Raw genomic sequence first — 20,464 nt, forward strand, 5'->3', positions numbered from 1 at the left:
CAATCTATCATGGAGTTCTATTCATGAAAATTATTGAAGTTTGCCTTTCTCTGGGGTTAGGGATTTGTGACTTCTCCATTGGGTTTCCATGGCTAAGTGGGGACTTGAATCCTAATCTCCATAGGCTACTTACTATGCCTTTCCAAAGTTGGGCAAAGCTCTGCTTTCCCACCAAAATCCAAGATGGCGACCCATTGACCCAGAGATAATGGTGGGAGCTCCAGCAGAGTCTTTCACAAGCCATACCAGTTTGACTATTGTATTCTGATTTTCTCTCCTCTCCTCTCCTCCTTGAGCATAGGTTCCATTGTTTAACTACTCTGTTAGGGTTTTTCATTTCATCAGTTTTATATTGGCTCTCAACCATAATTTTTAAGTATGAGCTTGGAATTGGTTTACAATAGAGTGCAGTTTAGCATGCAATGGTTAAACAGAAGGGGTGATTTGCTTTAATGTTCCTTTATGGGAGAAGTGCTGAATTATGAAGCAGAAAAATAGAATGTTCTCAGCAGTGTAAATAAAACCGTAATCAAAGGAAGTAAATCATAGTCTTTTTTCGCCTTCACCTCCCCCTCCCTTCCCCCTAGCCAGTTTATGCTTTTGTGCATTGTTGGGTTATTAATCTTGATAATAGAAATGGGGAAGAAATGTTGCACTGAAAAATTGGAGTTGATATAAAACACTGATGAATGAACAAAACAATTGTGACTTCTTAATGCTTATCTTTGCCATATTTTGACATGTAATCATGCTAAATTGAAAGCTTCTTGGAAAGCAACAATTCTATTCTTTTAAGCATTTTTTTTTTTGCAATAGTGTGCTGTGCATGCAGGGACAACACTACCAGGTGATTGTAATATGAATTAAAATTTCAGGACCAGAAAAAGGAAGCTGCCCAACAGTTTGAATAATTCAATCACATTATTGACCTCAGTGGGATTGGGCTGACAGCAAAACAAGTTGAATGTATTTTGTTCCATTTTTTTTTTATTCTACTGAACTGAGGTAGTTGATAGTTTCCATATCACTGGGATGTGAATATAATCTGTGTTTTATTCTAAATAGAAATGGTTCCTGAACCTCTTTTGGGAGTAGCATTCAGAGCCTTCAAATTTAGTTGCTTATTTGCCAACATTTTACATGCACTGCTTAGAACTTTGTCACATTGATGAGGTTCACTGTTCCGATTTGCTAGCTTCCATAGCGAATCAGTAAACAGTAGGGCATTCCCAGCATCCTGCACACTGACTCACTGCCATCTGACACTTCTCCATCACACTTGGGAAGCGTTGCCACATGGCTTTTTCCCACAGTAGCCCTGTTGCTCCAAATGGAACACTGGGAGGCTCCCGTGTTGGCGCAGCACTACAACACTTCTGCCCCAATTAACCCACAGAGCCCCACCGGAAATAAGGCTACATTGTGTGATGGGTGGCATGGGGCTCTGTGGGTTAAATGAGGCTGAAGAATCGTGATGGACACTGACAGGAAGTCCTCCTGCAATATGGGATGGGCTCCGTCACTTTTCATTAGCTCAGTGGATTAGAACCAGGGGTGGTGGTGGGGATAAAATCCTAAAATCATTAAGGTATTATTGTAATGTAACATGTCACAAGCCGTCTCATTTTTGCCATTATTTTTCTGTGATCCTTTCTGTAGCAACTTAATTCAGTTGCTTTGTCAGTCAATGTAAAATTCCTCCCAGAACAGCTATTGTCACTGACAGCATTTGCCAACTTTCTATCTATTTTGGCATGAGCCCCCCTCCCCCACCCTGCCTTTATGACCAGCAGCCACATGGAATGATGGAAATTTGTTCATCTGGACATCAGGACACAAGAGGGGAGGATGTTTCCATCCCTTTCCAACCAACAATCTACAGTGCAATGAGCAATTGCAACAGGGATCCTGCTTCTGGTTGTCAGAGCCTTGCTCATTGCTGGGGCGAAGCTGGAAACATAATTTTCAAATGCTGTGATCTCCATCTGAACAAACTTTTCTCACTCTATGTGTCTACTGGTTGTGATGCTACATTGGGTAGTGGGTTTATGATCATGCCCATGGTATCATGATGGTAAACAAAACATGTCGGGCAGTTGCACATAGAACAGTTACAGCTTCATAACTGTAGGTTATGAATCTATATTTACAAAACAGAGTGCCTGCCATTAATTTCCTATTAGAACAAATTGGTTATCCCTTCTCCAAAATGTTAGAAGTAGGTTTGGGTTTGTCATGTTGCTTCAGAAGATGGTGAAAGTTGTGACCCCCTTCTGCCATGGAAAAGCACAATCAAAGTACCCCTGACAGATAGCCATCCAGCCTTGTTTAAAAGCCTCCAAAGAAGAAGGCTCCAACAGACCCTAAAGCAGTTCCACTGTTGCTCTTATGGTTAGGAGGTTCTTCCTAATGTTCAGATAGAATCTCCTTTTTGTTATTTGAACCCACTGTTCCATGTTTCAGTCTCCAGGACAGCAGAAATCAACCCTGCTCCCTCTTCCTTATGTTTCAGATATTGAAACATGGCTCTCATGTCTTATCTCAACCTTCTCTTCTGAGGCTAAGCAGACCCAGCTCTTTAAGCCACTCCTCCAGACCTTTGATCCTTTTAGTAATCTTCCTCTGGACAGCTTAGAATCAATATTTTTCTTGAATTGCTTTGCCCAGAACTGAACACAGTGTTATGTCAGGTGAGAAGGTTTGACCAAAGCAGAATAGAGGGGCACTATGACTTCTCTTGATCTAGACACTATGCTCCTTTTGATGCAGCCCCAAATCCCATGCATTGACTGGTTCACATAATGCTGCGGTGTCACAAGATGGGTACGTTATGTGCCATACCTTTTAACATGTCTTCAGTTTCTTCCAATATTTACTGCTTCTGGTGGTTGTGTTCCCAGTGCTGCTGCCTTTTATCATTTCAATTGCATACAGAATAACAGAAAACAAACAAACAAATAAAAAAGACATACTAGACCTGGGTTTTATCATGTTTTGGAGCATTCCAGGTATTGGATTCTTAGAACAAAAAAGTGCTTTAATACAAAATGAGAGGAAAAGGGAACGATTGCTCCGGAGTATGTTACAGCTTTTCTTGCTGCCTATGAAAGGAACTGGAATGATAATGAAATGTGCTGGAGCACTCTTTAAGTATCCCTGTATCTGTGACACATTTAAATATAAGCTTGCTACATCTCTTTTCCTCCTTCAGTTGTGCACACACACACACATGACATAGAGTTTTCTGCTGCTCATTTGACCTGCTGCTTCTGAGGATTTCCTTTCAGTACAGAGGAGAGTGTCTCCTTTTGACAGACAGTGCAAATTAAGAGATATGGGCAAGATTCAGGAAGCTGGATGCCTGAAAGTGTCCCCTGGGTTTTCATTTACAACTAGGGGCTGCGATAGACACAATTACTGCTGTCAGAAACTCAGAGGTTAGTGGAAGGAGCGCATGGCAGCCTCAGCTCGTGCTGCGCTGTAATTGCCAAGATTATTTTTAATCAGAAGTTATTCTATAAGCCCAAACATTAGAAATCTCTCGTTGGGGCCGACAGGAAATTAAACTGAGGCCAAATGACAACAACAAAAATGACAACAAAAAACGTGTTGCCTCAAAATAGAGGTAATATTCCAAGTTGCCTAATCATTTTGTTGTTTCGCTTTCTTCTATAAGGAGGTGATAATCTATTGTTCGGCTGCTGATATCATTGTCTAATTTTGCTTTGGGACTGGAATTTTAAATGACCAGACACGATCTGTTTCAGTCTATTTATAAATTGGCTGTTTTTTGCCACCAGCCAGATCAAATGTGTGAGAACGAAGCAGAGCTAATTTTATATCTTCTTTTTGACATTTAATTGGTGTTCATCTTCCATGTGTTGGCTGCTATGATTCTACCCCATTTTTCAAACTTTTTGCACAGTGAAGAGTAGATGTATCTCATTGCCTCAAATTATTGACCAAAATAAAAGAAGCTACAGAAAATCTATGGGTTAAATCTGTCTGTACTAAATGGGAAAATGTTGTTGAATGATATATTAATAAATCATTCGTTGGGGAGAAGGAGAAAAGTAACACAGAAGTTGAAAAGCAAGTTTGCATTTTCACCAGGATGGGTCCAGTCCATGGGAAGCCATTAGGATGAATGCCTTGTAATGCTCTTTAGGAAGAGTTGCTGTAACATGTAAAACCACTCATTAGTAGTAATAGACAGATTGCTTTAATTTTGGTCTGTGTCAGTTTCACTTGTATATCCAATTGGGTTTGGTTCCAGGACTCCCCATGGATGGCAAAAAATCCATGGATGCTCAAGTCCCATTGTATGCAATGGCGTAGTAAAACGGAGTCCCTGCTATAAAGTGGCAACATCAAGGTTTGCTTTTTCAGTTATTTAAAATATATATATTTTCAAGCCATGCATGTGTATTCAGAACCTGTGGCTACAGAGAACTGATGGTATTCATTTGCCCATTCTTTCCTATTGGCAAATAACTCTGGACTATGAATCATAGAACGAAATAAGTGGAAGAGACTACAAGGGACATTCAGTCCAACCTTCTACTGTGCATTTAAATACTTAATATTCATTTTGTTCTTGTTTACCCTTGAAATAAACATTTTGCATAGATTCAAACCTCAGTATTCCATTTTTTTTTGTTTTACACCAGGAATTATAAAACCAAACTGGTTCAATTAATGTATTTCATAGATGCAGTGATTCGCAAAATGTGTACATTTTAGTCATCAGAAGAAAATGACAATGTTTTCTGTTTTTTCTTCTTCTAGGAAACTACACAGAGGCTTCATGTAAGTGGAAGCTATACTTTTCTGGAGAGGAGCATTAATTCTGTAAGTTCTCTTTTTGGCTCTCTTCTTTGCTACTCCACTTTTCTCCTTTCTGTTTTGGTGTGTGCCTTTCTCAAACCTGCTTCTACCTCACTTTGTATCTTCAGCTGCATGAAGTGAAAGGATTCTAATGAAAATGGATTCTAATGAAAATAAACTGTGTTATTTAATTGTTTGTTTGCACATTTCTCAGGTTTATTTAGTGGTTGCACCTGTGTGTATTTATCTCTTGAATACAGGAGAAAACATGCCCTCCCTATCCCCATAAAAACAAAGCTAATATTCACAGTCTTTTAGGCTAATATAGCGAAATAATGTACTGAAGTGTGATTAAGCACTTCTTAAATATTGCGTGATGTTATTAGATGTGTCACAATATGTGCGGATTAAGCTATTTTCCAAACATTTTCATAAATTGCATAATTTTACTGGTAATTTCTAAGTTGACAATGAACAATATGGCAGATGTGTATGTGATTTTCCCCAGATTCAATGGAGTGGATTATTATTGTGAAAGTTTGGCTATGAAATGTTTTCATCCATGAACAGTTTTCTAAAAATGCAGTCATACTTGTACTTGGTTTGTGGGTTATAATTTTCTAGATGGTTGTTGTTGTTGTTCTTATCGTTGTTGTTGTTGTTGTTTGACTTGTTCTGAAGCACATACTGGGTCAGATGTGGATAGATCACAACATAGCTTGGTAGAAGAGGTCCTGTTTTATTCAGCATTCAGTCTTTGGGATGTAAATAGATTGCACAATATGATCTTATATTAATTCCAAACCAGTTTACATATCATCTGTAACTAGTGCTTTTCAAACAAAAAATGGGGAGCTAATGTTTTCAGGCATCAGAAACCACTTTGAGTCAATGTTCAATGTATTATTGGCTGTGCCGTAAAAGCCTTTCGGACATTAGTTTGGGGGCTTTGAGGTGTGATTTTGGGCATCCCTTTGAACCATTTCGCTTCCCCATTGTAGTGCTATTCATATAACCCCTGGCCATCAGGAGCTGAAACTGTGGGATTTTGCTGCTCCTTCCAGGCACTTATAGGAATTTATCCTCTCAATTGGGTATTTCCGCATTGTTTGCAAACTTTCCTTTGTTCTTTTGCAAATGTGAAATCAATGTGTTGTAACTGGATGGCTTTGTCCATGAGAAATACCCTCCCCCCCCCCCCCCCTTGCAGAATACACAAACCAGAGAAAGGCTTCCAATTGCAAAATGCATCCTTCTTTCTTTATTAAAATAATCCATTCTGCAATCAGGTACTGTAAAGTAGAAGTGTCTATGGGCTTCTTAATGAGAAGTAGCTGGTGCCAGATTTCGCATTGTGCTTAACTTGCCAGAAGGGCCCATCTTCCTGCCCCTTGAATTTTTTTATACGATGGAGTTTGCTTATGTGGTGCAATTCTAAATGTGAAGGCATTCTGTTTCAGAGTGATTCCAGACATAATGATACAGCTGGTTGTCCATGGTAACATGCCACAAAGCAGGCAGTGTAGGTCTACCAGCCCTACCTCCTTTAGGACCCAGTTAATTAATAACTTAATTAGCACAGGGCCTCAATTGTCCTAAATCCGGCACTGAAAGTAGCCCTTTATCTTGCAGAATACAATAACACCAACTTACTCCCTAACTTTAGTGTTGGTAGAAAGAATTCATGTTCATGATGTGGAAATATTCTGCTGGAGTTGAATTTCTGCATTGTTTCTCTTTTGAGGGAGGACTTGAGTCCACTTCCACTCACAGAATGGTCTGTAAATGGAAGAACTTTTTGGAGAATTGCTTGCAAGGCAAAGAGTCTGTCTGATAGGCTGCTTAGTCCCCAAATGTGGACCTTTCAAATGTTTCTATCAATTCCCTATGGCTGCACATTGAAGAAAAAGGTTTCGAATGAAGAACAATTATCTCTATCGCCGCGGCATGGAAAGTCACTTTTAAGAAATAATTGATCATACGGCTCATAGCAAAGGACACTCTTCACAAAGTGACTTTAATGTCTGCACTGAACTTTTAAAAAAGACTTTCTGTTTCTTTTTATCCCCCCCCCCTTTTGGGGGGGGGATTTAAAAGAGAAAGTAGCATCTACTAAACTTTGAAAAGGAAGTCCTCAGAATGATGCCCCCCAATCATTTTAGTGCCTTCTCACTGTAAAAAAACAACAACTAAGAAACTAAGCTATGCTTGTTACATGGAAAAGAAGCAAATTGCAAGCTGTTGATTTTTGGGGACGGAGAGAGGGATATGGCTACAGCTCTCTTGCTCTGAAAAACAATGTGCAATAGATAATGTTGTTGCTTAATTGATACACTTTTCTTCTCAGTAATACTGGTTACCAACCTTTTTTTGTGACGGGTCCATTCATTAAACAACAGACACTTTACCCACAGGGCCAGTACTCATGGTTTCACCTACCCCCATTCAGCAAAATAAGTTTTCTCTGGGAATTTTCTAGGCATGCCATGCAATTTTGCAGCAAGTTTTGCTACAGAGTTTCCCTGGAGGACCTAATAAATCCTCAGTGAGGCTAGCTCTGTTCATTTCAATAACGTTCACTGTTATCCATGGTTTCCACAATGAGTCCAGGAACCTCTCCTCTGATTATATGGGAGTCAATCTGTGTTATTCCATTTCAGTTGCTGCATCCTGTGGATTCCTGGGATTTGTAGTTTGGTGACATACTAAGGCTCTAGAATCTAAATGTCCCTTCCCAAATTGCTTACCCCCAGGACTGTGTAGGATGGAGCTATGATAGTTAAAGCTGAATTATTTAAAAATAAAGTTATTATAAATTATTAATATTGGTCTTGGGAGAATCCTGGAGTCCCAGGAAACATCAGGGTCCTCCAGAACATGATCTGAAAAACTGTTGAGGCATCAGCATCTCATTTATTAAAAGAGGAGTGCTCTGTTAAACTCTCCTTCGTGCCACATGAAAAATTCATATTGCATTTTTGAGGTGGGGGGGAGTTACTTTGGTTATGCTATGCAGCCATGGTTATTTGTCTTGAGAACACCTTACACCTGTTTTTTCTTTCCTCGCCAAATGCATCTGGTCCATCTTTGTCTTTGCTCGCTGCCACCAGCTGCCCCATCTGTCATGGAGCAGCAATGTGGCAGTTAGCAGCATTTGACAAAGTTGACAGAAAGAAGGAAAAATGGCAGGCGAGGAATTCTGCCATCAAGCAAAGCAAAGGTGTGTCAAAACCCAGGCTACGGAGCACCAATAACCATGCGCAGAGGCCAGATACTATTTAATATCTTTATTAAAGGAATATATAAAGTCAATAAAAACAAGTGAAGAATGAAGTTCAGAAGTAGACCTTTCAGGAAAGGTCAAATATAGTCCAGAAAAGCAATGTCCAATATGTGATATTAGAGTCCAAAGTTATAATCCAATAACCGAAACACACACTTTGCCAAGCAAAGTGTGGGGAAATGACAAGGTCCTTTAGTCCAATGGAGCTTGACAACAAGGCTGGAAAACAAACTAGATTCTTGGCAAACAAGACTTGATACGAGGCAACAAGAAGCAAGAAGCAAGAACAAGGTCCGTGGCGAGGTCCGAAGAACAAGGCAGGCTTGGAACTAGAACAAGGTCCTGGAAACAAGGAACTGGAGTTGCGTAGTCCACACACGATCTCACTCCCGAAGCTGACGAATTGACTCCGCAAGGATCTCCTTGCGGTAAAACAGCTATATAGGATCTTGTTTTCCCGCCAAGGAACACTTTCCCTGGGGAACAAGAAGTGAAACCCAAGCTGTGTCCAGATGCATGACTCCTTAAGATTTCCCAAGGGAAACAGGCTTAATCAGCTAATTGTCTGGCAGCGATTCTGGTGCTTCGGCGATTCGCCTCCCTAGCGCCTCTATCTCGATTATAATTATCCCGGCGAGAGAACGGGGGAGAATTCTGCCCAAGGCTTGTTTGGCTGACTTCTTGAGGGCAAACATCCTGCAGGTGCAGGGGCTCCGATTCTGGCTGAATCGGTGGGAAACCAAAGTTTTCCTCTTCGTCTGCCACAATAGTACTAGGAACGGGACTACATGGCCCATGAGACATCACACTATCCCCCTCCTCAAGGCCCCTCTCAAAAATGGGCCCTCTTCCCGAGGTGCGGGGCCGCGGCTTGGCAGGGTAGGCCTGATGGAAGCGGCGGACTAAGTCGGGGGCATGGACTGTGGAAGCGTCTTCCCAAGAGCATTCTTCGGGGCCAAAACCCACCCAGTCAATGAGATACTGAAGGCGGCGGCGATGAAAGCGAGAATCCAAAATGTCCTGAACCTCGAATTCCTCCTCCCCGTCCACCAAAACAGGGGCGGGGGCCGGCTGGTCCACATCGGGGCGTACCCCATCCGCCGGAAGGAGCAGGGAACGATGAAACACTGGATGAATGCGCATAGAGCGCGGAAGTTGGAGTTTGAAAGTCACGGGGTTAAGTTGCGCCACCACTGGGTAGGGACCAATGAAACGGGCATCTAGCTTCCGGCAGGGACGGTGGGAGGGCAAAAAGCGAGTGGACAATAGGACCCGATCTCCTACCTTGATCTCGGGGCCGACTTGGTAAAAAGGTCCACCACCACTAGGATCGTGGTATATCCAAGGGAAGGTGGTAGATCAGTGATAAAATCTGCAGAAATTATCTCCCATGGGCGAGATGGAGTAGGAAGGGGATGCAGTAGCCCTGAGGGCTTCTCCCTTCTTATCTTGGAGCGCTGGCATACCGGGCAGGTATTGACATATTTCTCCACATCCTTGCGGATCTTGGGCCACCAGAAATCTCGTAGGATCAAATGCATGGTTTTGAAAAGTCCAAAATGCCCTGCTGGCTTGCTGTCATGGCACAGACGAAGTGTCTTTTCTCTGCCGGGGTCTGGAGGGATGTAAACATGATTCCTGTAGCACAGTAGCCCATCCTTAAGTGAGAAAGGGAAACGTAGTCCTTGGCAAATCTGTTCTTGAACCCAGGCATCTGCCTGTTGACTGGCTCTAATCTCTTGAGCGCAAAGGGGTTCTGGGTTAGAAGGAGTTGATTCAATTGGAGTGGATTTGGTGTTTCCCACTGTGAGCGTGGCAAAGTTCTCGGGTTGCAGCAATCGGGATTCGAAGGTCTCTCTGCGTCCTGCAGCATACTCTGGTTTTCGTGATACGAGCATCTGCTTGCTTGGTCTGAGCCGGGGTTACATAATGGATCTGGAAGTCAAAACGCTCAAAGAATAAAGCCCAGCGCTGCTGCCTCTGATTTAGCTTGCGGGCAGTTCTTAGATGTTCCAAATTACGATGATCAGTATGAACCTCAATGGGAAATTTGGCCCCTTCTAACCAATGCCTCCAATTTTCAAAGGCTGCCTTTATGGCCAAAAGTTCCTTCTCCCAAATAGTATAATTTCTCTCTGGGGCTGTTAGTTGACGGGAGTAAAAGGCACAAGGATAAAGATGTTCTCCCACTGGTTGCATGAGTACAGCCCCAATTGCCACATCGGAGGCGTCAGTCTGCACAACGAAAGGGGTTTTAGGATCAGGGTGCTGTAGAATTGGTTGGGACGTGAACAACTTCTTTAATTGCTGGAACCCTTTCTCTGCTTGCTCCGTCCAGCGGAAAGGCTGTTTCCCACGGATGCAGCTGGTGATTGGGTCAGACCAGCGGGCAAAGTTTGGGATGAATTTGCAGTAGTAGTTCGCGAACCCCAAGAAACGTTGCACTTCTTTCTTGTTGGTTGGCGCCCGCCATTCCAATACTGCTGAAACCTTTGCCGGGTCCATGGAGAGCCCTTGTGGCGAGACACGGTATCCCAGGAAGTCTACCTCTTGTAGGTCAAAAGCGCACTTTTCCAACTTGGCATATAGCCCATGATCCCGCAATCGTTGTAGCACCATCCTGACGTGCTTCTCATGCTCCGATTGTGATCTAGAAAACACCAAAAAAATCGTCCAAGTAAATGATCAAGAACCGATCTAGATAATCCTGGAAGATATCATTGACAAAATGCTGGAACGTTGCGGGAGCTCCGGATAATCCGTAATTCTTGACTAGGGACTCGAATAATCCGAATTTGGTCTGGAAAGCGGTTTTCCATTCGTCCCCCTCCCTGATGCGAACTAGATTGTAAGCCCCCCGGAGATCCAGCTTGGTGTAAACCTTGGCCCCTCGAAGTCGGTCTAATAGGTCTGAGATCAAAGGCAGGGGGTAGCGGTTCCGCTTCGTGATATTGTTCAATGCTCTATAGTCCACAACCAAGCGTAAGTCCCCTGACTTCTTTTTCACAAACATCACCGGGGAGGCAGCTGGGGATTGAGAGGGTCTGATGAATCCCTTGCAAAGATTTGACTCTATGAACTCCCTGAGAGCTTCTTGCTCTGGTTCAGTCAGGGAGTAGAGGTGTCCTCGCGGGATCGGGGCCCCCTCCGCCAAGTCAATGGCACAATCGTAGGGTCTATGCGGGGGTAGTTTCTCGGCTTCTTTTTCATTGAAAACATCCCAAAAGTCTGAGTATTTCTTGGGCAAGGTGATGATGGGTTCAGCGTCTGTGGCATGGCAGACCTTGGCTACAAGACAATGGTTTTGGCAATATTTAGAAGCAAACTGCAGTGTTCTGTTGGTCCAGGAGATGTTTGGGTCGTGGAGTGTCAGCCATGGAATTCCCAAAATCACAGGGAAGTGGGGGACCTCGGTAACAAAGAAGGAAATCTTTTCCATGTGTTCCCTTATCCACATTCTGGTGGGCTCAGTCCATTGGCTTACTGGACCCATCTTTAGGGGACGGCCATCTATAGCCTGCACCACCCGGGCATTCTTGAAATCGTGATATTGTAATCCCAGAGAGTCGGCGTACTCTCTGTCAATGAAATTGTTTGTTGCTCCTGAGTCTATCATGGCATGGATCATGACGGGTCCTTTTTTCGCTGACCACAACGTGACCACTAGGAGGAATAGGACCCCGGTTTGCGGCTCTTGAGTGGGGTTTTTTTACCGAGTTGGCGAGCCTCTCTACGCCCGGTCGCTGGCTTCCCCCGCCGGCTTGGCTCCAGCCGCCTCGGCCGTCTCTGTCTCCGCGGAGGACGCCGCCGCCAGGCGAGCGGCGGGCTTTCTCTTGGCTGGACATTCTCTGGCGAAGTGGCCCCCGTTCCCGCAGTACCAGCAGAGGTTTAACCGTTGGCCTTTTCGGCTACATCTATTCTGGGGCGCACATTGCCCAACTGCATCGGCTCTTCCTCGCTTCCCCTGGGGTATGGGGCTGGTGGTGGGGGTCTCCACACTGGACGTGGCTGAATACTGGCGGAAGCAGGGGGTTTCACTCCTGCTCTTCCACTTTGGCCTCGGAGCCACTGTTTTTTGTTGGCAAGCAGGACTTCGGCTTGTAAACAATGGTTGATAAGTCTCTCAAGAGAATTTGGAGGATCCACCTTGGAGATTTCTTCCTGCATCTCGATATTGAGACCCTCACGAAACTGTCCTCTGAGGGCTATATCGTTCCAACCGGTGTTTTGGGCCACACCCGGAACTCGGCTATGTACTGGGACAACGGCCTGTCTCCTTGGAAGAGGCGCCGGAGTTTATGGCCGGCCGCCTCCTCGTTGTCCTCGATCCCCCAGGTCGCCTTAAGGTGATTCAAGAAGTTTTGCGCGGAACTTAGGTGCATGGAGCCCGCATCAAATAGCGCCATCGCCCAATTGGCCGCTGGCCCTTCTAGGAGACTATAAATCCACGCCACCTTGACATCTTCTTGGGGAAATTCGGCTTGACGGGCTTCTATGTATGCCTGGCATTGGCAACGGAAAACATGAACCTTGGAGGCTTCTCCAGAAAACTTGGTTGGAAGTGCCAGGCCAGGGAGCCGGATACCTCGTTCCTTCAAGCCCCGTATTTCTCCCTCCTGCGTATGGAGTGTATCACGGATTCTGTCTAATTCATCCTTGGAAATAGTGTAGCTGAGTGGTTGGGCTTCCGCCCCGGTTCCTGTAGACATCCTGGCCTTAGGTTAATTGGTGCTTAGGGGGGCGGAGTCAAACTGTCAAAACCCAGGCTACGGAGCACCAATAACCATGCGCAGAGGCCAGATACTATTTAATATCTTTATTAAAGGAATATATAAAGTCAATAAAAACAAGTGAAGAATGAAGTTCAGAAGTAGACCTTTCAGGAAAGGTCAAATATAGTCCAGAAAAGCAATGTCCAATATGTGATATTAGAGTCCAAAGTTATAATCCAATAACCGAAACACACACTTTGCCAAGCAAAGTGTGGGGAAATGACAAGGTCCTTTAGTCCAATGGAGCTTGACAACAAGGCTGGAAAACAAACTAGATTCTTGGCAAACAAGACTTGATACGAGGCAACAAGAAGCAAGAAGCAAGAACAAGGTCCGTGGCGAGGTCCGAAGAACAAGGCAGGCTTGGAACTAGAACAAGGTCCTGGAAACAAGGAACTGGAGTTGCGTAGTCCACACACGATCTCACTCCCGAAGCTGACGAATTGACTCCGCAAGGATCTCCTTGTGGTAAAACAGCTATATAGGATCTTGTTTTCCCGCCAAGGAACACTTTCCCTGGGGAACAAGAAGTGAAACCCAAGCTGTGTCCAGATGCATGACTCCTTAAGATTTCCCAAGGGAAACAGGCTTAATCAGCTAATTGTCTGGCAGCGATTCTGGTGCTTCGGCGATTCGCCTCCCTAGCGCCTCTATCTCGATTATAATTATCCCGGCGAGAGAACGGGGGAGAATTCTGCCCAAGGCTTGTTTGGCTGACTTCTTGAGGGCAAACATCCTGCAGGTGCAGGGGCTCCGATTCTGGCTGAATCGGTGGGAAACCAAAGTTTTCCTCTTCGTCTGCCACAATAGTACTAGGAACGGGACTACATGGCCCATGAGACATCACAAGGTGGTGGAGAGGTTTCCAACTTACGGGACACAATAGTCCCTGAGCTCATTAGCAGGCCTTTGTGAGGAAGACAACAATTTACCTATGATTAATATATTTCAATAACTACACATACTTTCTAGAAATAATCAGGTGTCTTGAAATGGACCCTATGTATTTGGAGTAAGCAAAAGAAAGAGGCAATACCAATGGCCTCGAATATCTGAGGACAACAAAATGATGCCAGATCTTTGTTCCTCATTTGGGTCAAAATTTCTTCTTGTGATTGTAATGTGAAGAGCATTGTGAATATCAATCATTTTTAGGGCTCAGGAGGTCTTACTGTTTAACTGAGCTGAGACTGAAGTCCAGTATGTTGCTTGGTAACAAAAGATGTAGATGAGTGAGTGACTAAATCTACCATATGGCTGGGCATTTTGCCCTATTCACCTGTGACATGACTACACATGTAATGCCTTACCGATTTATAGTATGCTTTATCAAATTTTACTACTCAGAACTGCAAGTTACTGACAGGTAGTCTATTGGTGTGGGAAATAAAATGATGTTTTCCCGAGTGCATCCCGAGTGAACATTCAATAATTTAAACAAGTTGCTATCTTAGAAGTTCATGTACTAAAGTTAACTTTGGAATCAAAGTAGTAATCTTCTATAATTTGAAAAAAAGATGTCTGCAAATAAATCCACAAGTTTTTAAGCCTCCATCGCAACTTACGAAATTAGAGTTGTGTGTATTGAAGGGAGCAAATGTGATCTAGGTATTGTTGAAGGCTTTCATATCTGGAATCACTGGGGTGTTCTGTGGTTTCTGGACTGTATAGATGTATTCTAGCAGCATTTTTTCCTGCCGTTTCATCTGCATCTGTGACTGGCATCTTAAGAGGATTTGGTTATAGTAAAGCAAGTGAAGTATATATACCTGTGGAATGTCCAGAGTGGGAGAAAAGAATCATTATGTGTGTGCTGAGTGAGATCTACCTATTAGCATGTGAGTAACCATGAGCCTAGCATAGTCTAATAGTAAGGGCATCTGCATAGAAGTAACCTTTGTTCCCTTTGAATTGTTTCCTGTCTAGAGACATCCCTTGTTTGGTGGTGTACACTAGCCCTTGATTGCTTACTGTCTGGAGACCTCCTATGTCTGGGTGGTATTCATTAGTCACTGTCATAATAATAATAATAATAATAATAATAATAATAATAATAATAATAATAATAATAATAATAATAATAAGTTTATTTATATCCCCCCTCCATCTCCCCCGAAGGGGACTCGGGGCGGCTTACAGCAAAATCAAAATACAAACAATGATAAAATATAAAACATCAGGCCAAAAACAAAAACCAATAAAAAATATACACAATAAGTTAAAAAACACAACGCAGAATTAAAACATCAGGTTAAAAACAATGAGGTTGCAATAGTGGATAAGCAAAGTGTACGGTGCACATTATGGGTAACAAATTCATAAATAGATAAAGTGCATTAGAATCATTTAAGGTCACATTAGGTACGGTAGGGAGGAGTCCTGAGTAATATCAATCAATCAGGAATCGGGAAGAGCGACCAGTGCAAAAGGTCGATTGTGATGGAAAAAAGATGATCTTAACCAAAGGCCTGAGTGAAAAGCCAAGTTTTCAGACTCTTCCGAAATGCCATCAAGGTGGGGGCTTGCCTGATCTCCCTAGGCAGCGAATTCCACAACCGGGGGGCCACTACAGAGAAGGCCCTGTCCCTCGTCCCCACCAACCGCGCTTGCGATGCTGGCGGAAGCGAGAGGAGGGCCTCCCTCGATGACCGAAGAGACCGTACAGGTTCGTAGGGGGAGAGACGATCCCGAAGGTAGATGGGTCCCAAACCGTTTTGAGCTTTATAGGTGATCACCAGCACTTTGAATTGGGTCCGGAAAATAAGCGGCAGCCAGTGGAGCTCCTTAAACATGAGGGTTGACCGCTCTCTGTGAGCGGTCTTGATTCTGTGAGCTATGTTTTCTTTGGAACACTCCACTGTATATAATCTTGGAGACCTATTGCAATCTACTTTGACAGTAGGTCTATTGATGTGGTCTGTGAAATAGATGGCTGATTGCACTTTCAGGAAAGGCTTGCAGAACCAGGCATGTTTTCAAGAAATGTCTGCATTTGTTGGAGCATGTCTAACTTCTAAGACAAGTGTATTTCATACAAGGCTGAAAGCTATGGAGATTGGGCCCAGGTTAACCATTGCCATAAACAGTTTCAAACCAGGGATTGGAGTTAAATGCTCTATTGACTGTACCATACAACATTACACATTTCTTGACATTACCAAGGGTGTTTCTTTAAAAGCCAGCACCCATAACACATTTCTTTTTTGCCAAATGTCTGAGCTTTGAGCCCTTTCCCTCCTCTCTCCTTGTAGCTGACATTACCATGTTTTTGCATCCTACATTTTTGAGTCCTTTTTCTTGTGGTTCAAGATACCTTCTCTCGAAGCACGCCAACCCTTGCCTCTTTTTATGGGATCGCTGTGCGCTCTCTTACAGCTGTCTACTGCACTAATAAAGAAGATGTTTGTGGCCATGACCTACCTGAACCATTATACGCTAATCATATTGAGCAATTGCAAGCAGATTGATTAAATGCCACGGATCTCCCTTGAGGACCAGCGAGACCACAATCCTCGGCTCACCACCCCTTAACAGATGGCATGATAATGTTTTTTAACAGCACACTGAAGGGAGCAGGTGGCTAAGAGCCATTAGGGGAAGGCTGTTTCTGAGACCAGCGAACTACAGCTCAACCCAGATGCTATCTATCTATCTATCTATCTATCTATCTATCTATCTATCTATCTATCTATCTATATGTGTGTGTGTGTGTGTGTGTGTAGAGAGAGAGAGAGAAAGAGATTTTGTTATTTTTTTAAAAGTCTGAGCACTAGAACAAAGGGGCCGATCTCCCTCTACTCTTCCGTTTGCTGCTTTCGCCTTCCTTAACTTTCCTGGTTAAAAGCTGTTTCTTTGCTTCGCCCAGGCCACAGAGGGTCAAAGCTTTGCTGAGCACATCAGAAGAACAAGAAGTCAGTCTGGTAGAAATATTTGATTTTCACCGCATTGCAAGGGTCACCTCACATGGCTAAATGACCTGGTGGAAAATGAAATTATACACACACACACACACACATATATTTTGGCTTTGAAGGATTGCTTTGACATTCTCCTCAAATCATGCTCTGATCAGGAACAAATGGCTAGGAGCTATCGATTTCCAATTCTTATGGTCTCCCTCATCCTGCACAAGCTGTTTCCCCTACAGGCAATTAAATATGTTTTGCTCTCTGTTTTATGGGTCAGACCACAGGGAGATGTGTGCCTATGTGGAAGAGGGAGATAGAAGTCTGCTTCCTCCTTCCTCATATACATTTAATCTAGCTGTTTTCTTACATCCTTGTGGACCAGCTCCATCAAGCAACCTTACTACCTACCTTTTATGCTTTCTTGTTTCTTGGAAGCAGGAATCTGATTGGGAAAGGTTTCCTCCAAGGAGCTTTGACCTTCTTTAGGTTCTGTTCATAATGAAGGCATTCATTCATTCATTCATTCTTGCCTAGATTCATGACTTGGTTGAAGGTGTGTGAAAGCAGGAAAGGACTAAGGTACAATTCTTTGGATTCATTAGGTGGTAAAAAGGTGAGAAAATGGGAAATGATATACTATGTTAATTTTCCTAAGATATATATAGCCATAAACTTCTTTGAACAAAACCTGATATATGTCAGTTAAGTTTCATTATAAACAGAACCTAAAGAAGGTCAAGGCTCCTTGGAGGCTAGAAGGCTGTTAGGAATTGTGGGAGTTGAAGCCCAAAACATCTGGAGGACCAAAGTATGCTCATGCCTGGTCTCACCCATTCTGTAGATCAGGATACTCATTTATTTGTGATAACACTTGTTCAGTAAGAAAAGAGCCAGCATGGGGTTGGACCTTAAGCACTGGAATGCAACTCTGGAAATCAGGGTTCAATTCCCTATTCTGCCTTGAAACCCTAATATGGCCTTAGGACGGCCAGATCCTTTTGGCTGGTGCTAGCTAGCATTGCTTCAGGGTCCCCACAGGTTGGAAACAACTTGAAGGCACACAGCAACGAAGAGTCAACAACTGGTTAGAAAACCATACTTTACAAGCCATGAATAGAAGAGTTACGACTCTTGCCAAATACCGTAAAGGAAAGGCTTTTTTGCAGAGAGAGGGAAAAAATTCTGTAAAATGTGTGTGTTTAAACATCTGCTGTGGAACAGAATAAAAATCCACAGAAAGCAGTATCCTGAGGCATAGATAAAGCACTGAAAATTTCCACCTCAAATATGAATTCAGTGGGGAAGCAAAGAGCTAGAACACAATGCTTAACCAGTATTGTTTCTTCCATGGAGAAGAAAATGACTTAAAACAAGTAGCAGTTTTCTTCAAGTTATCAGCTATGGCTAAATTATATGATAGATGTTCAAGGTCATTAATAAACTTGACAAGCTGTTCTTGGACTTCAGAAAGGGACTGTTTGAAAACTAGGTTCTTTGTACAGCATATTATAGTTTTGTTGTCTGAAGTTTGCTACATGCCTTTAGATTCCTGTTTTGCTTTTTAGAAGCTTCTGTGATTGGAATATAGTTTATAAAAAATAGATAAGTATAAAACTTGGGAAGCCAATTATGAAATTTGATGCTATTAATATTCATCAACTCGGTAATGATTTATCTTTTGGTATTATGAACTTAAATGAACAATTTTAGCTTCTGAAAAGAAAAATGCATGGTGGATGGACTTCCAACATGTATAGTATTAATACACCACAAAGTTAATGATACATCCACCTTAGTGGTATGTGTCAATGTGTGTGTGTTTTTTTTACTGTAAGTGGTGTAGGTGTGTGTTTTATTGTAAATGTATTGAATTGCAAAATTCTGGCTATTGTTTCTTATCACTAAATATATATTTTGTGTTCTAGAGCTAGTGGAAAAGATACTTGAGATATTCTTTGGCTGAATCCTTAGGATTCTTGGGTTGCTAGATTAAGCTTGTTTATGGGCTGGCATTGCCTACCAGCTGTTCTTTGTGTTTCCTGCTTGCTTGATCTCTATACCTGTTAATGAAGCACATACTTCAAAGAAGCAAACACAGGGAAAGAAACCTCCAGGATCTGAAACTCTCTGAAACTTGTAACTGTTGGGAGAAGTTGGGGTTTTATTTTAATATTCTGGAATTGCATCTGTGCATATTTAACCATGCTAATAATGAATTGCCACCTCTTCCTCTTTCACTTCCTTTTTAAACACATTGATGGCAAATGGGTACAATATCATTTTTTTAATATGCTGTAATTTGGCAGGTGCAAATGGGACACTTTTCTCTTGTTTCTTTCCGAAAAGTATTATGAAAATGTCTTTTTATTCAGGATAGATAAAACTTTAAGCTTAGGATATACAAAAGTGGAAGAAAGCAAAACTGCTCCATCTCCTCATGCTTAATTATTGAGAAAATACTCCAGAAAGGAGTGTCAGAAGCAAATTGAGGCAAGCCATTTCTGGTGTGAGAGAATTGGCTGTCTACAGAGACGTTGCCCAGGGGACACCCGGATGTGTTACCATCCTGCTGGGAAGCTTCCCTCATGTTCCTGCATGGGACGCTAAAGCTGACAGACAGGATCTCACCCCATCTCATGGATTTGAACCTTCAGTCTTCAGGTCAACAGTTCAGCCAGCACAAGGGTTTAACTCATTGTACCACTGCAGCTCCAGCCAGGCTGAATGGATTATTCTAATGTCACTCCTTGTCTGTGTTTACATTCGCATACTTCTGCCCATCCTCCTCTGGATCAATTACTGCAGGGGTCCTCAAACTTTTAAAGTGGAGGGCCGGTTCATGGTCCTCAGTTTGTTGAGGGGCCAAATTATCATTTGAAGAAAAAAAAATGAACAAATTCCGATGCACACTGCATATGTTTTATTTGTGGTGCAAAAAACCCCCAACAATAACCATTTATTTATTTATTTATTTGCTACATTTATACTCCACCCTTTCTCATCCTGAAGGGGACTCAAAGCGGCTTACAAGTTGTATGTACATACAATATATTATATTATTAGCATAGCACAATATTAGCATTATATTTTACTATATTGTACTATACCACTATACCATATTATTATTAGTAATATTACATTTAATATATAATTAATATTATTAGTTAAAGGTAAACTGTTTCAAAGAAATAGACTATGCACAAGATAAGGTAAAGGTAAAGGTTTCCCCTGACGTTAAGTCCAGTCGTGATCGACTCTGCGGGTGGTGTTCATCTCCATTTCTAAGCCGAAGAGCCGGCGTTGTCCATAGACACCTCCAAGGTCATGTGGCTGGCATGATGGAGTGCTGTTACCTTCCCACTGGAGCAGTACCTATTGATCTACTCACATTGGCATGTTTTTGAACTGCTAAGTTGGCAGAAGCTGGAGCTAACACCAGGCGCTCACTCCGCTCCCTGGGTTTGAACCTGCGACCTTTCAGTCTGCAAGTTCAGCAGCTCAGCGCTTTAACAAACAGACACCGGAGGCTCCTATTAATATTTATTAATATTATTATATTATACAATATTATTACATTGTAGTATTATTATTAGCCACCCTGAGTTCCCTACTGGGTGAGAAGGGCGGGGTAGAAATACTGTAATAAATAAATAAATAAATATTATATTGTATTA

At 42.6% G+C, this 20,464-nt stretch overlaps 1 protein-coding gene across 13 annotated transcripts in view; it reads left to right on the forward strand.

Moving 5' to 3' along the window:
• Nucleotides 1-20,464, forward strand: part of rbfox1 (RNA binding fox-1 homolog 1) — a 1,150,117-nt gene that overhangs the window by 347,261 nt on the left and 782,392 nt on the right. For all 13 annotated transcript variants that reach the window (XR_010001199.1, XM_062964632.1, XM_062964630.1 and 10 more), the window contains exon 4: nucleotides 4,789-4,851. Coding sequence is in view for 12 of the 13 variants with exons in the window: in XM_062964632.1 (XP_062820702.1) it covers nucleotides 4,789-4,851 (63 nt within the window). In the remaining variant the exon portion in view is untranslated. The remainder of the gene's footprint in view (nucleotides 1-4,788; nucleotides 4,852-20,464) is intronic.

This window comes from Anolis carolinensis, unplaced genomic scaffold (genome assembly GCF_035594765.1).
Source record: "Anolis carolinensis isolate JA03-04 unplaced genomic scaffold, rAnoCar3.1.pri scaffold_13, whole genome shotgun sequence".
In the NCBI taxonomy this organism is placed as follows: domain Eukaryota; kingdom Metazoa; phylum Chordata; class Lepidosauria; order Squamata; family Dactyloidae; genus Anolis; species Anolis carolinensis.